Genomic DNA, 16603 nt, shown 5'->3' with positions numbered 1-16603 from the left:
ATGTGATGAAATATTTTTTGTTACATTCACTCCATGCCCCTCTCATTTTCTCACACCACCATGGAGAGATTTCTGGTTTCAACAATTTTATCAAAACTGCTAACCCATCCAAATACCCAGAAGACTATTTCCTTGCTTTGGTGTGGATTCGCTTTTTTAAGTGCACATTTTCTGAGTCTAGCTGTGTCACTTGGAAGAACTGTCCAGCCAATGCGTCCTTGGAATGGTTGCCTAGGTACCTTTTTGACATGGGCATGATGGAAGAGAGTTACTATATATATAATGCTGTGTATGCTGTGGCTCAGGCCCTTCATGAGATGCTTATTGGTCAAGCAGAAGCACAGCCAGTGGGAAATGGAAGAAAACTTCAGTTTTCCCCTTCTCAGGTGAAGAATTTGCACTGGCAAGTAAATGCTATCAGCAAACTGACATTGTAAGAGGGATTCATTCAAACCAAACTAGGTAGTCATGACAGATTTTTTTTTTAACAGACAAAGTGTAGCCTGGTGCCAGTGGCTTACACCGGTTATCCTAACTACTCAGGACACTGAGATATGAGGATGGAGATTCAAATCCAGCCCTAGTAAGAAAGTCCTTGAGACTCTTATCTCCAATAAACCACTCAGAAAACTGGGAGTGGAACTGTGGCTCAAGTGGTAAATCTCTAGCCTTGAGATGAAAAGCTCAAGGAGATTACCCAGGCCCAGATTTCCAGCCCCATGACCAACAACAACAACGAATAAAATAAAATAATGGAGAGAGAGAGAAAGTGAAAAGCTTACTCAGCTTAGCTGTCTCTGATGGTTTTTGTTTTTGATTTTTTTGTGCCATCCCTTAGGCTTGAACTCTGGGCCTCAGCTTCTTTTGCTCAATGTGAGTAGTTGACCATTTAAGCAAACACTCTACTTCTTGTTTTTCTCGGTAGGTAATTGGAGAGAAGTGTCTCATGGTTGTTCATGTCCAGGCTGGCTTCAAACTGGGATCCTCAGATCTCTGCCTCCTAAGTACTTTGCTTTACAGTTGTGAGCCACCATTATCCAGTCTGCTTTTGAAACAGTTTTTAAAACATGTAGAATTTTACCTGATAAAACAAATTGGCAAGAGTGAATTTTTAAAGAATTCGTTACTTATTGTTTTCATTCGATCTATATGTAACATGTCAGTACTCACACTTTCGATTTTGTACTTATTGATTTTGTATTTGAATTTGTAACAGGCAAGCAATAATTCAAAATTTTTCTACCTCAAATATTTTGTGCACAATTTTTCATTTTTCATATAAGAAATACTTTATTTCTAATTGAGGTAGTTTTATAACTTTTTCATTGAATTACACAGTTGAGTTACTCATTAGAAAATCTCTGCGTGTGTAGCCAGGCATGGAATGTGTATGATTTATGATCATTTCAGTGAACGTACTAGATTTTTTATCTTGAAATGCTATGTTGAACAGTTACTTGAGTCTTAGGAGTTATCAGCATTATTTTATATTATTCATCCATAGACCTTCAGTTGTTCTCTTCATTACTCTGTTATAAATGGATTCTGAAACAGAAATGAAAGTCCATGGATATGTACTCTTTCCTCCCATTCTCTGTGTGAACTTTTGACTAACTTCACCCTGGTTGATGTATATCTTCTAGCTCCACCCCTTTCTGAAGAACATCCATTTCAACAATCCTGCTGGTGACCAAGTGATTTTGGATGAGACAAAGAAAATGGTGGCAGAGTATGACATTGTGAACCTTTGCAATTTTCCAGAAGGTCTTAGGCAAGTGATGAAAGTGGGAAACTTTTCTCCATATGCACCACATGGGCATCAATTATCTCTATCCAATGATAACATAGAATGGCCCATCTCATTTACGGAGGTGTGTTGAATCAAACAATGATGATCTAAAGTAGGACTAAATGAACAAAATATCTTGCTAGAATTTATTCCTCTTGTCTTCGTCAATAAAGCAAGAATGTAAATTACCAACTTCCCATATAGAAATGTTTTTATGAAGTAATTGATTAACGGGTTGATATGGAGCATATTTATTTGCCAAGTTATTTCTTAATATTTTTTCTTATGCATTCCAAATATAAATATCATGTTACAAAGCTCCATATCACTGTAACACAGTAACTTTGAAAGTTAATTTATAATGTAGAATGTTCAATTTTATTCATTGTTTTATGTTTCAATTAATAGTCAATTGACCAGTTGTTTCTTATTTTAGATGATTTCCCACCTTAAAAAGAATGGTGGGCTGGGAAGGTGGCTCAGAGGTAGAGCGCTTGCCTTGCATGCATGAGGCCCTGGGTTCAATTCCTCAGTACCACATAAGCAGAAAAAGGTGGAAGTGGTGTTTTGGCTTCAGAGTGCTAGCCTTGAGCTGAAGAGCAGAGGGACAGTGCCCAGGCCCATTTTTCAGGCCCCCTGACCAACCAAAAAAAACGAAATCGAAAAAGAAGAAAAATGGCTACTTGAATGTTCCTGCTTTTTCCATTAAGAAGGGCATAGGAAGAAGTTAAATCACTTTTCTTTGACTATGATATAATACCTGAAATAATATCATCCAATTGTTTATGTATATACATATTTATACATGCATCTTTATAGAAAATTTGATTCTGAGTGATCAAATATCTATCATACTAGAATTTGAGAATATTAAGAATAAGTAACCTGTCTGTCATCAACACTAATCTCCTTTTTTAGACTCCGCAGTCTGTCTGCAGTGAGAGTTGTGGTCCTGGATTCAGAAAATCCCCTCAGGAGGGAAAGTCTGTCTGTTGCTTTGATTGTATCCCTTGCCCTGAGAATGAGATTTCTAATGGTACAGGTAAGAGTGTAAGTATTGGAGACATTCTCCGTATCTCCTTAGTGTTTCTCAATCAATAGTAGACAATAGGAACAGTCCACAATAGATAGCATATAGAGACAAAAGCCTTCCTATTATTAGGTAGGAATTTGCATGTTATAAAAGATAAAATCCTGCCAGAAAAGTCACAACACCTGCAGAGTGATAGAAGATTTAGATAAGTTTTGTGGACCAGTATCCATGTACATGATATCCTTTCCACCACAAAACATGTTAAATCATTATCTGTAATATGGCAAAATGTATTATTATGTAGCAAAATTTAAACTCAAAAGGACCATTTGAGTGCTCGCTTTGGCAGCAAATATACTAAAATTGGAATGATACAGAGAGGATTAGCATGGCCCCTGCACAAGGATGACAGGCAAATTCATAAAGGATTCCACATTTTTTGGGGGGGAGGTTCAGTTGTGCGGCCTGTACTCTGGGCCTGGGCGCTGTCCCTCAGCTCTTTAGCTCAAGGCTAGCACTCCACTATCTGAGCCACAACACCACTTCCAGCTTTTTTCTTTTTGTTTATGTGGTGCTGGGGAATGGAACCCAGGGCCTCAGGCATGCAACGCAAGCACTCTACCACTGAGCCACCTTCCCAGCCCAAGTGTTCCATATTTTTTAACCCATGCTTTTACTGTATTTGATGTTGGTATAATTTGTGGAGGGTAAGGGAAAAAACAAGTTATTTAACTAGTGATACAGGTGGACCCTCTGCAACAATGAGATGTACAATTTGTTATGTCAAAAAATGAAATTTATAACGTTGGTGTGGGGGGGCGGTGCTGGGAGTGTGCGGGGGACTGGGTGGGGGAGGGGGGAAGGGGAAACAAAGAGGAGGCAACAATGCTTGATAAGAAATGGACTCGTCATCTTGCCCATGTAATTGTAACTCCTCTGTACGGTATTCTCACAATAAAAAAATAAAACTAAAACTAAAAAAGAAAGAGGACCACTTGAACTAACCTCTAAGCTAAAGTCCAGAAAAATGCAGCGTTTTGAGTGAAGCATACTGAAAACACATTAATTTGTAAGAAAGGTATATGATTATAATTTTTATTGTTACTAGAACATTCTGGACATATTTGAATATATACTTCAATTTCTAGAGAATGAAGAGTGTAAGGTTCAGAAATGATTTAATTCTACTTTGAAATCATGTCATAAGTGTATTTTTTAGAAATGTGATTAGCACTTGATAAATTATAAAATAATAAGAGAAAATTATTGCTGATATGGACTTTAGATACAGTAGAACATAAGGTAAAAAATTCTGAGAGGACAGAAATAAGAGTAAATATGAAGCCTATATTGGATGAGAAGACTCACAATTAGGGTACTGAGTCAGGAAAATATCCATCAAACTCCACCATGTTTGCTTTGAAAAGTTCAATGTGTAATTGAGGTGGGGAAATCTAGGGAAGATTATGAGGATTACTGATTATATCTAATTCTCTGGAATTTACATATTCAGGTCCAAACCATAATGTGTACATTTCTCATGAATTATCTGGTTTCTGAAGGAATAGCACAGATTATTTCACATGGTATGTTAATTATGTAGAGGAGATTTTTATTTCCATATTTGGATAATGGGAAATGCTTTCAAGAAAATGCTGAGGGCTGGGATGGTGGCTCAGCGGTAGAGCGCTTGCCTTTCATGCTCGAGGCCCTGAGTTCGATTCCTCAGCACCACATAAGCAAAAAGAAAAAAGCTGGAAGTGGCGCTGTGGCTCAAGTGGTGGAGCGCTAGCCTTGAGCTGACGAGCTGAGGGACAGCGCCCAGGCCCAGAGTTCAGGCCCCATGACCGGACACAAAAAAAAAAAAAAAAGGAAAATGCTGAAATGTAGGGAAACTTATGAGGAAAACATGATTAGGACTCACATTGAATTGTATGCTTCTTAGAATTTGTACTTTAGTTTGGAAAGCAACACCACAGAACAATGGATTAAGCTCAACAAATTAACTTCTTGGGGCAAGGGCAGAGAAGCAAGGTAACTACTGACATACTGATGGTAACTCCCACTCCTTGCCAGATTTGGAACAGTGTGTGAGGTGCCCAGATCATCAGTATGCCAACATAGAGAAAAACCTCTGCCTGCTGAAATCTGAGAGCTTCCTGGACTCTAGGGACCCTCTGGGGATGACTCTAGTCTGCTTAGCTCTCTGCCTCTCTGCACTAACCACTGCTGTTATTGGGATTTTTACAAAGCACAACAACACTCCCATTGTCAAGGCCAACAACAGGGCTCTCAGCTACATCTTGCTCATCTCCCTCAACTGCTGCTTTCTTTGCTCCTTGCTCTTCATTGGACATCCCAACACAGCCACGTGTGTCCTCCAGCAGACCACATTTGGAGTTGTGTTCACTGTGGCTGTTTCCACTGTCTTGGCCAAAACTGTTACTGTGGTTCTGGCCTTCTCTGTAACTTCTTCAGGGAGAAGGATGCGGTGGTTGCTGGTGTCAGGAATGCCTAACTTCATCATTCCCATCTGCACGCTGATCCAGCTCATTCTGTCTGGAATCTGGTTGGGCACTTCTCCTCCATTTGTTGACACCGATGCACACTCAGAACATGGCCATATTATCATCCTGTGCAACATAGGCTCAGCCACTGCCTTCTATTGTGTCCTGGGATACCTGGGCTCCCTGGCCCTGGCAACCTTCACTGTGGCTTTCTTGGCCAGGAAACTGCCTGACACCTTCAATGAGGCCAAGTTCCTGACCTTCAGTATGTTGGTGTTCTGTAGTGTGTGGGTCACCTTCCTGCCTGTCTACCACAGCACCAAGGGGAAAACCATGGTGGCCGTGGAGGTCTTCTCCATCTTAGCTTCCAGTGCTGGCCTGTTAGGCTGCATCTTTGTCCCTAAGTGCTATGTCATCTTGTTGAGGCCAGAGAGAAATTCTCTGCATGGTATAAGGGGCAAAACACATGCTGAGAGAAATAATCCATTTTAATATTAAATGTATGTCTTTCTATAAATCACAGAGCCTCTATTGCATGTCTATACTAGTTTTCTCACTAAAATTTTGTTGTATTTGAAAAAATATCTTAAAAAGTAACAGGGATTTACTCATTTTCTTTCTTTTATGATGATTATTGCAAGTTGACTCTGTGAGTGTCAACATTAAAGAATTGTCATTATTTGATTTTCTCCTAATGTATTCCATGTAACTCCGTACTTATTTCTTTCCTATCTACTCTTTTTTAATTGTTTTATTATCTTTTTAGTATATGGTTTTTATTGTGAAGATACTGTACAGAAAGTTTACAGTTACATGAGTAAGGTTATGGATACATTTCCTGTCCAACATTGTTACCTCTTCCTTTGTTTTTCCTCTACTCTCCCTTCGCTCCCCAGCTTCCCATCTCCTCCTTCCCTCCCACCAAGTACTAAAGTTCATTTTGAACATAGTGTCTTGTACATCCCATTGTTATAATGGGATAACCTGTATACTTATTTCAGTATTTTGTTATTTTCCTTCCCATCAACAAATTAGAAAAATGTATATACAAGATGTAGGCACTGAAATCAAATACAGTAAAAGCAGGTGTTTTACCATGGGGGAAAAACATACAATAGAAACAAAAAAATCACATGGTACATTGTAAATACATTGGAAACAACAATGGGAAAGATAAAACCTCTTGTGTCCCTACCTTGAGGTTGATTTTGCTTAACATCAACTTATGTGGTCATATGTACATAGTTTTTGATGTATAGTATTGCAAATAAGGGAAACCATAGGACCTATGTTTCTTTGGGCCTGGCTTACTTCATTTAATATAAAATTTTCTAAGTCTTTCCATTTCCTAACAAATGGGGCAGTGTCATTCTTTCTGATGGAAGCATAGAATTCCATTGTGGATATATATATATCACATTTTCTTGATCCATTTATCTACTGAGGGGCATCAGGTTTGGTTTCATATCTATGGTGAATAATGCTATGATAAACTTAGGTGTGCTGTTAGCTTTAGTATGGCCTTGTTTGTGATCATTTGGGTAAATGCCCAAAAGTGAGATTGCTGGGTCATAGGGGAGGTCTATGGTTAGTCTTTTGAGGAACCTTCATACATTTTCCAAAGTGATTGAAACTAACAATGAGTGGGTGCCCTTTTGGCCACATCCCCTCCAACATCTGTTGTTATTAGATTTGTTGTTTATAGCTATTCTAATTTCTTTGCATTTCTTTTATTACGAGAGAAGTTGAGCAGTTCTTCATGTGTCTATTGGCCATTCTTAGTTCCTCTTCAGAGAAGTGTCTCCTTAAGTCTTTAGCCCACTTATTAATCAGGCAGTTGTTTCTTTGAGGATTTGTTGTTGGGAAATTTAATTTTTTGAGTTCCAATATATTTTAGCAATGAGACCCTTGTGCATTGTATGACTCCTGAAGATTTTCTCCCAAACCCTGGGCTTTCTATTGATCTTGCTAGCTATGTCCTTTGCCATACAGAAGCTCTGCAGCTTCATGCAATCTCATTTGTCCAGCCTTTTTTTGATTGTTGTGTTTCTGGGTCTTTATTAAGGAAATTCTGCCCTGTATCAAGGAGACCTAGGGTTTTTCTTATTTCTTCCTGTAATGTTTTCAGTATATCTGCTTTGCCTTTGGGTCTTTGATCCACTTGGAGTTGATTCTGGTGTAGGGGGATATACAAGCATCTAGCTTAAGTTTTCTACAGATGTTTAACCAATTTTGCCAGCACCATTTATTGAAGAGGCTGTCTTTTTTCCATTTGGTATTTATATAATTCCAGCACTATTCTTTCCATTAAGGATTGTTTTTGCTACTCGGGGTCTTTTCTTGTTTAATATGAATTTTTGAGTTGCTTCTTCTATTTCATTGAAAAATGAGTTTGGGATAATCATAGGTATTGTATTGATTTGTAGATAGCCTTTGGCAGTACTGCCATTTTCATGCTCTTAATCCTCCCAATCCAGGAGCATGGGAAGTTTTTCCTTAGTTCTGCTTTCATTTGCTTTCTCAGATTTTCTTTTATACAATTTTTATTGTAAAAATGCTGCACAGAGGGGTTACAGTTACACGAGCAAGGTAATGAGTACATTTCCTATTGAGCATTGTTGCCTCTCCTTTGTTTCCCCCTACCATCACTTCATTCTGCACCTTCCCAACTCCTCCCTCCCCAACGACTACATCCCCCCTCCGTCCCACAAGTTATAACGTTCATTTTAAAAAGTGTGGTTTGTACATCTCATTGTTAAGAATTGATCAACCTGTATCCTTATTTAAGGATTTTGTTTGTTTTTCCCCCTCACATCCCCGAATTAAAGAAGTGTATATAGAAGATGCAGGTCATCAACCACAAATACAGTGAAAATAGGGGTTATACCATGGGGGAGAAATATACAAAGTAACAAAAGTCATATGGTGCATTATAAATGGGTTACAAGGAATAACAAGAAAGAAAAAAGGTATTTGTGTCCCTACCTTGGGGTTCATTTTGCTTAACATCATCTTATATGGTCATATGTGCATGGCTTTTGGCCTTTTCTGTTTGTCCTACACATGTACTAGTTATTGCAAATAAGGGAAACCGTGGAACCTATGTTTCTTTGGGCCTGGCTTACTTTACTTAATACAATTTTTTCTAAGTTCCCTACTAGGATCCTGTTAACTAAATTTCTTAAACCTTCAACTTCTGTCTCTAGGCTCTCCTCTACACCCATTAGCCTTAAATTAGGACTTCTGATGGTGTCTTCTATATATTGAATCTATCATATTTCTTGGATTTGTCTTGAATACTTGTCTGTTCTTCCTCTATAAGGTCTAGGCTGTCTTCAATCCCAGAGATTTGATCTTCTGCATTCTCTATCCTACTGTCAAGACTTTCTACTTTGGTTTTATTTCCTTTCCTTCCTTATTGCTCAGATTTGATGAATTCAAATTCTTTGTTGGAGCTCTGTTTTAGAACTTGTAAGCACTTCTTTACCTCTTTGACTTGGTTTTCAGTGTTCATTCTCAAATCCCTTAGTTGATTGATTATAGATTCATTGGACTCCCTTTCCTTCAGCTGGGCTTCATTCAGCATTCCCTTTGTGGCCTCCATAGATTCCTCCAGCTTTCTGTTTGTGGATTCCATGAATGCCTCCATTAATCTTTTTTTTTAATTCTCACCCCACTAGGGCTATTCCTGTATTAATTTTTGATTAGCTCCCAAAATTTCTGCATTAATCTTTGGTTAGACTCATCACACTTGAGAAGTACCTGTATTAATCTTTGGTTAACCTCATCACGCTCTCATGTTTCCCTATCGTGCTCACACAAGGACCTTTGCAGGCTCTCAATCTTTTAATTCAACATGTTTAGCAGTAGTGTTTGTAGAGTATTTTAGGGACTCTAGCCCAGATTATTCATTAACTGCTCTGTTGCCTGATTACCATGAGTGGAAGTTGAGATTCCTGGACTGGTCATTTTTCTTGTGTTTCTGCCTGTTCTGCCCATTTGTGTATGACAGCCAAACTAATTCTGAGCTAGAACACTATTTTGAGGCAAGCATCAACCAGAAGCCTGTAGTTGCACAGATTGTTTGACACAGTCAAAATGAGTACAGATACAATCTCATTCTACAGATACAATCTAGTTCAACAGCAAACAACTATGGATCATTGGACTAAGAGAATCAAAGAAGGAGTCAGTTGACCACAAATTAATACATTTAATGAGAATTATGAGGAGAAAATAAGATTACAGAAATGTAGGGAGGGAAAAGAAGAGAGGGAAGATAACTAAGACATAAATTCAGAGAGAGGTAAAGGATAGAAGGAAAGGAGAAGAGAGATAAAGAAAAAAAGGAAAAATGAGAAATAAAAAATCTAGACATGAAACAGAAAAATTATAGAAAAGCTGGGCACCAGAGTCTCACACCCATAATCCTAACTACTCAGAAGGCTGAGATCTGAGGATCATGGTTCAGAGTGAGCCTGGGCAGGAAAGTCCATGAGACACTTATCTCCAATAAACCATAAGAAAAACAGAAGGGGCACTTTGGTTCAAGCAGTAGAGCATTCCCCTTGAACTGAAGAGCTGAGGGACTGCACCCAGGCCCAGAGGTCAAGCCCCATGACTGACAAGAAAACAATTCTATAAGTATAAAGAAATAATACTACAATTGAAGGACTTAAGGCTGAGAGTTTCTGAAATGAGTAATCGATATCTGAATTAAGTATGCACACAATGAAAGATAAGGTCTAATAATTGAAGATGAGTATATATCTGGGATTGAACAGAACAGCAATTAAGTTACACAAAAAGCAAAATATTAAAAACAAAAGGAGAGGAGGGAGCAAGATGGCTATGGGAAAGTAGGGAAACACCACAGCTCTCACCAACCAAAAAGAGTTCAATTTCCATCGGTTAAATTCCCCCAAGAGACAGACAACAACAAAAAGACGAACAGCCAGAGAAAACAGGAGGTGAAACCATTTTTTTTTAAATCTACTTCTTGATTTTTTTCAGTAGGTAATTGGCGATATCTCATCGTCGTTCTTGTCCAGGCTGGCTTCTAACTGTGATCCTCTGATCTCTGCCTCCTATGTAGTTTGGATTACAGTTGTAAGCCACCATCACCCATTTTGTTTTTGAAATAGTTTTTAAACCATGTAGAATTTTACTTGAAAAAGCAGTGGCAAGAATAAATTTTTCATTAATTCTGTATTTATTCTTTTCATTCCAGCTATCTCTAACACCTCAGTGCTCAAGCTTTCAATTTTGCACTTAGTGGTTTTCTATTTGAACAGGTCAGCAATAAAGAAAAATTTGTTCACCTCAATATTTTGTGCAAGTTGTTCATATTTCATAAGTGAAATAATTTAATCAGGTACTTTTTTATAACAATTCAACTGAATTACAGGGTGGAATTACTCATAAAAGATTTCTCTCTGTCTGTGTAGCCAGGCAGTGGAATGTGTAAGATTTGTGATTATTTCAGTGAACCTAGTAGATTTTTAATCTTGAGGTGTTATCTTAATTATTTGCATCTTAGGACTTGTGAGCATTATTTTATATTAGTTCTCTATAGACTTTCAGTTCTGCTACATTATTCTGTTATAGATGGATTCTTAAACAGAAATGAAAATCAATGACATACATACTCTTTCTTCCAGTTTTCTGTGTGAACTTTTGACTAACTTCACCCTGGTGGATGTATATCTTCTAGCTCCACCCCTTAGTGAAGAAATCCATTACAACAATCCTGCTGGTGACCAAGTGATTTTGGATGAGACAAAGAAATTGGTGGCAGAGTATGACATTGTGAACCTTTGCAAATTTTCCAGAAGGTCTTTGGCAATTGATTAAAGTGGAAAACTTTTCTCCATATGCACCACATGGTCATCAATTATCTCTATCCAAAGATATGATAGAATGGCCCATGGCATTTACAGAGGTTCGTGGAATCAAACAATGGTGATCTGAAATAAAACTAAATGAACATATGTCTTGCTAGAATTTCTTCCACTTGTCTTCATTAATAATACAGTAAAGTAAGCAATCAACTTCCTATTTAGAACATGTTTTTTCAGTCGTGGGGTTGGAAGTCTGGGCCTGGGCGCTGTCCCTCAGCTCTTCAGCTCAAGGCTATCGCTCTACCATTTGAGCCACTTGCACATCCGGTTTTCTTGTGTTTTATTGGAGATAAGAATCTCACAGAATTTCTCACTCCCTCTGGCTTTAAAAGCCATGATCCTCATATTTCTACCTCCTGATTAGCTAGGATTACAGGAATAAGCCATAGGCACTAGCCATTTAGAACATTTTTTATGAAGTAATTGATTAATGTGTTCATATGGAGTATATTTACTTGTCAATTGTTTCTTAATATTTTTATGTTTCCCAAATATAAATATCATCTATGTTGCAAAGCTCTGTATCACTGTAACACAATAACTTTGAAAGTCAATTTATAAGAAAGAATGTTTAATTTTATTCATTTTTCTATGTTTCAATCAATAATCAATTGTCTAGTTGTTTGTTATTTTAGATGATTATCCATCTTCAGAGAGTGGTTACTTAACAGTTCCTACTTTTTCCATTAAGAAGGGCAGAGCAATGACTTAAAACACTTGCATTTCAGTATGTTATAATACCTAAAATAATACCATCCAGATGAATATATATTATTATACATGCATTTATACAGAAATTTTGATTCTGAAAGATACAACTGCTTACAATACTCGAATTTGAGTGTATTAAATATAACTAACCTGTGTCTCATCAACACTAATCTGCCTTTTTTAGACCCCAAAGTCTGTCTGCAGTGAGAATTGTGGTCCTGAATTCAGAAAATCTATTCAGGAGGGAAAAATATAAGAGTAAATAGGAAGCCTATGTTGGATGAGAAGAGTCATAATTTAAAATGTCACTGTTACCAAAATTGGTTAGTGAGTCAATGAAATATCCATCAAATTGCACCACGCTTGCTTCTTTTTTTAATTGTGAAAATACCATACAGAGGGGTTATAATTACATGAGCAAGGTAATTAATACATGTCTTATCAAGCCTTGTTGCCTCCTCCTTTGTTTCCCCTTCCATCCCTTCCCATCTCCCTGATCCCCCACCCCCCGCCGAAGTTGTAAAGGCTCAGCCACTGCCTTCTATTGTGTCCTGGGATACCTGGGCTCCCTGGCCCTGGCAAGCTTCACTGTGGCTTTCTTGGCCAGGAACCTGCCTGACACCTTCAGTGAGGCCAAGTTCCTGACCTTCAGTATGTTGGTGTTCTGTAGTGTGTGGGTCACCTTCTTGCCTGTCTACCACAGCACCAAGGGGAAAACCATGGTGGCCGTGGAGGTCTTCTCCATCTTAGCTTCCAGCGCTGGCCTGTTAGGCTGCATCTTTGTCCCTAAGTGCTACATCATCTTGTTGAGACCAGAGAGAAATTCTCTGCATGGTATATGGGGCAAAACATATTCTTGGAGAAAAAATCCATCCTAATGTTAAATATAAGTCCTTCTAAAATCATAGAGCCTCTGTAGCGTGTCTCTACTAATTTTATCCCTCAGAACCTAGTTTAGGTTTGGGAAAATACTTTAAGTAATGATAGTATTTTTATACTCATTCTCCCAGTTCTATGATGTTCATTGTAAGTTGACTATTTTTTATGAATATTGAATTATTCTTCTTATTCCAATTACCCTGAATGTATTCCAATGATTCTGGACTTATTTTTGCCTATCTTCTCTATTTTAACTGCTTTATTATCTTGAAGTAATTGTACAAAGGAGTTGCCAGATTCAAAGCAGTTCTGAATACAATGCATTTTGATTAATGTGACCCCTTTCCACCCTTCTTATTTACTTTTGAGTGTATTAGTATTCTATTACTTCAGTTTCTTTTTTCCTTCACTGTCTCAAATCATTTTTGAGAATTTTATGTATCATGAATCCTTAATAGTCTAATCATTATATATTTGAGTTTTCCTATAATACATATATTTCACTATTTGAAAATCTTGTTGGCTTTAAATGTCTTAATTGTAGATTTTATATATATCTTATTTACTTGTGTTTTTTCTATTTTCCCCTAGATCTTACAAGCTTTCTCCATTTATTTTTCACCATTTCTTTATCCTAAGTCATTGAAAATTAGATATAGGTATGCTCCAGGCACATAGCTCAACTTCATGTGGAAGTTGTTGACTTCATGAATAATATTTAATGGAAGTTGGTTGGTGGAAAATAAGTTTCACATCCTTCTAGACACAGTTGATTAATCACCACTTACTAACGTGAATGAGGAGAAAGAATTCTTTTAGACTGTTGATGAGAATATAACCTAGTGCAACAACTATAGAAGGCAGTTTGAAGATTACTCAAGAAAATCAAGCCAGAACTGCCTTATTATTTAGCAGTGTTACACATATTGAGCAGTGTTACACAATGTACATATCTGGATACGGTAAGGCACAACAGTATTGGTTGCTGCACTATTCCCCATAGAAACAGACCATGGTCATGGAAACAGACCAGAGAGACATATTGCAGTTTTACACATCAATGCAAAAAGATGGTATTACGTCATTTGTAGAGAAATGAAAGTCTCTTGGAAAGTTGTCCTTAAGTGAATAAGTCATGGTCAGAGTTTACAAAGATCATGTTTCCTCTAATATGTGGAAGTTAGATTCTAATAATGGATGCATATGTAAATCTACTCATGTTAATTTGCATATAGCTATAAACCTAGTATTGAAAGCATGGTATACACAGGAGCAATATTAGTGGCATAATTCCTTTGAAAGCTAACTTAACGTATAGCGAAGATAATGCTAAAGTGTTGGAACTGGGGTTATCATATCTCAGTCTCTTGAGTAGCTAGGATTACAAAAGTAAGCCACTAACTCCCATTTGAGATATATGAAATTTAGACACAGTCATACTATATACATATTTATACATATATGTATATTGTTTCATGCTTCTTTGGTATTTCTTACAAAAATACACAAATTTAGGTAGTGTGATTTTATTTACTTTGGTTATATGCCAATTTAAATAGAAGGGAAATTTTCTTTTTGCTCTTTTAGCATCCCATGCAGTGATCCACAGGGCAACTCTAATTTGCATTTCCCACATTGGCATTTACACTGACCTAGACTTTGCATAGTCACAAACAAATTCTTGTGAGACTCTCTTTATTAATAGATTAAATGCCATTGTGATAAACAAGTCATGTCAAAATTGTGAGTTCATAAAATCTTCAAATTATTTCATTGTTGACCTTTAAGGCCTTCCTTTGCCCATCGAGAAACACCAGAAGTTGTCAATAGTCTCATGTATTCTTCTATATTTTTATTCAAGACTTTATAGTTTTCCTTTTAAGGTCTTTTAGCTCTTGATTCAGCTTATCCTACAGTGATCTACATAATTTATATAATAGTAATAAACCAATTGTAACAATTCTAGCACAATAATACAATATGTTAGTACTAGGAAAACTGTCAGGCACATAATGGTTCATGTGCTCTTTGGGGTCACACATTTATATTTACAAAGATAAGACGGGAATAGATGCAATAAGATTTAATATAATGTATATTACACAAATCACATGATATTTAAATTGAAGGAATAATTAATTCTCCATAATTGATGCATGTATGCTAGCATTATTATCCTCACTTATTTTCATTATATGATGAGATGAAATATATATTCACCGTAATTCAAAGTTGATGTCGTTTATGTATGTATGGTTAGTCTTCAGTAAAGGTGTGTCCTAACTCTCAAATGGAGCAACTCCAGATGTTAAAATTTTTCTCAACAGCATCAAATGTAGTTTATTTTTAGGGTCCCTTTACATCCAAGCTTATCATGGTACTTCCCATAAGCTAACTTTTTCAAACAGCAATGATGTTCTTCTATATATGTATGGGAAACAGACATGTCTTGATCAAAATGGAGTTTTTTCGGCCATGAATATGATGGAAAACAAGGAGAAATGTAACAAGAAAAACTTGAACAGTATTCACTTTAAAATGTATGCTGCATAGTATTGGTTTCTTTGGTGTATTAAACAACAAGATGCCATAATGGGCTAAACTGAACAATTAAATTCTTCTAGTGGAACAGAAGAAGAGAAATGAAATTGCTATATAACTGATGGTAATTCCTACTCTTGGCTAAATATGGAGTAAGTGTGAGGTGACTAGCTCAGGATGCCAACACAGAGAAAAGTCTCTGCCTGCTGAAATCTGAGAGCTTTCTGGAGTATAAAGACCCTTTAGGGATTATTCTAGTCTGTTTAGCTCCTTACCTCTCTGCTCTTAGTTTTTTTAAAGCACAACAACACTCCCATTTTCAACGCCAACAACTGAGCTCTCAGCTCATCTTCCTCAAGTGCTGCTTTCTTTGCTCCTTGCTCTCCATTGGATGTCCCAACACAGCAATCTTTTCCTATCTACTCTTGAGTATATCAATAGCCTTTCTTTTTTGTCTCTCCTTCATTTTATAAGTCCTTTTTCAGAATATTATATACCGTAAATCCTTAATTACATCATCCTTATATATTTGTTTCCTCTAGTAGGAATGTGTAATATTTTCTTCTTTAAAGTATCTATAAACTATACAATTTGTGGGGAGAGGTATGGGCCATAAATTCTGAGAGTAATGGGGGATGGGAAGACACTGATCAAAGAAATGCACTCATTCCCTGATTTATGTAACCGTAACCCCTCTGTACATCACCTTTACAATAAACATTTTTAAAAGTTTGTGCTTTGTTTTTCTATCCCTGTAAATTCCTGTCTATTGTTTAAGTTAAATATACTTTTTTATTGTAAAGATACCGTACAGAGGGGTTATAGTTACATGAGCAAGGTAATGGGTCCATTTTCTATTTAGCATTGTTACCCCCTCATTTAATTTTCCCCTAACAATCCTTTCCTCTCCACCTCCTTCTCTCCTCCTCCCCCACCCCCACAAAGTTGTAAAGTTCGTTTGCAACATAATTTCTTGTACATCTCATTGTTACACTGGGTGAACTGTATCCTTATTTCAGCATTTTGTTATTTCCCTTCCCCTCCCCCAATTAGAAAAATATATATACAAGATGCAGTATCTTTTTAATGTACTCTGTGATTATTTTTTGTTTCTTTGTATGCTCTTCCCTGATCCTACAACCCCTGTTGTCACTGTATTTGATTACTTGGTCTGTTTTTGCAGGTATCTCTCTCGGAAATCATTAAGAGCAAGATGAGAACTCGTCAACCTTAGGTAGAAAGT

The 16603-nt window shown here is 37.0% G+C and overlaps 1 protein-coding gene across 1 annotated transcript in view; it reads left to right on the top strand.

Moving 5' to 3' along the window:
- The first annotated feature begins 5 nt into the window (after positions 1 to 5).
- LOC105993354 (vomeronasal type-2 receptor 116-like) overlaps positions 6 to 16603 on the top strand; it is a 66790-nt gene continuing 50192 nt past the window's right edge. Inside the window, exons 1-4 of the mRNA XM_013026586.1 lie at positions 6 to 386; positions 1644 to 1871; positions 2708 to 2831; positions 4899 to 5777. Coding sequence (XP_012882040.1) covers positions 6 to 386; positions 1644 to 1871; positions 2708 to 2831; positions 4899 to 5777 — 1612 coding nt within the window. The remainder of the gene's footprint in view (positions 387 to 1643; positions 1872 to 2707; positions 2832 to 4898; positions 5778 to 16603) is intronic.

Source organism: Dipodomys ordii, unplaced genomic scaffold (genome assembly GCF_000151885.1).
Source record: "Dipodomys ordii isolate 6190 unplaced genomic scaffold, Dord_2.0 Scaffold95, whole genome shotgun sequence".
In the NCBI taxonomy this organism is placed as follows: Eukaryota; Metazoa; Chordata; class Mammalia; order Rodentia; family Heteromyidae; genus Dipodomys; species Dipodomys ordii.
The sequence above is the reverse complement of the archived record's forward strand: the minus strand, read 5'-3'. Positions and strand labels throughout refer to the sequence as shown.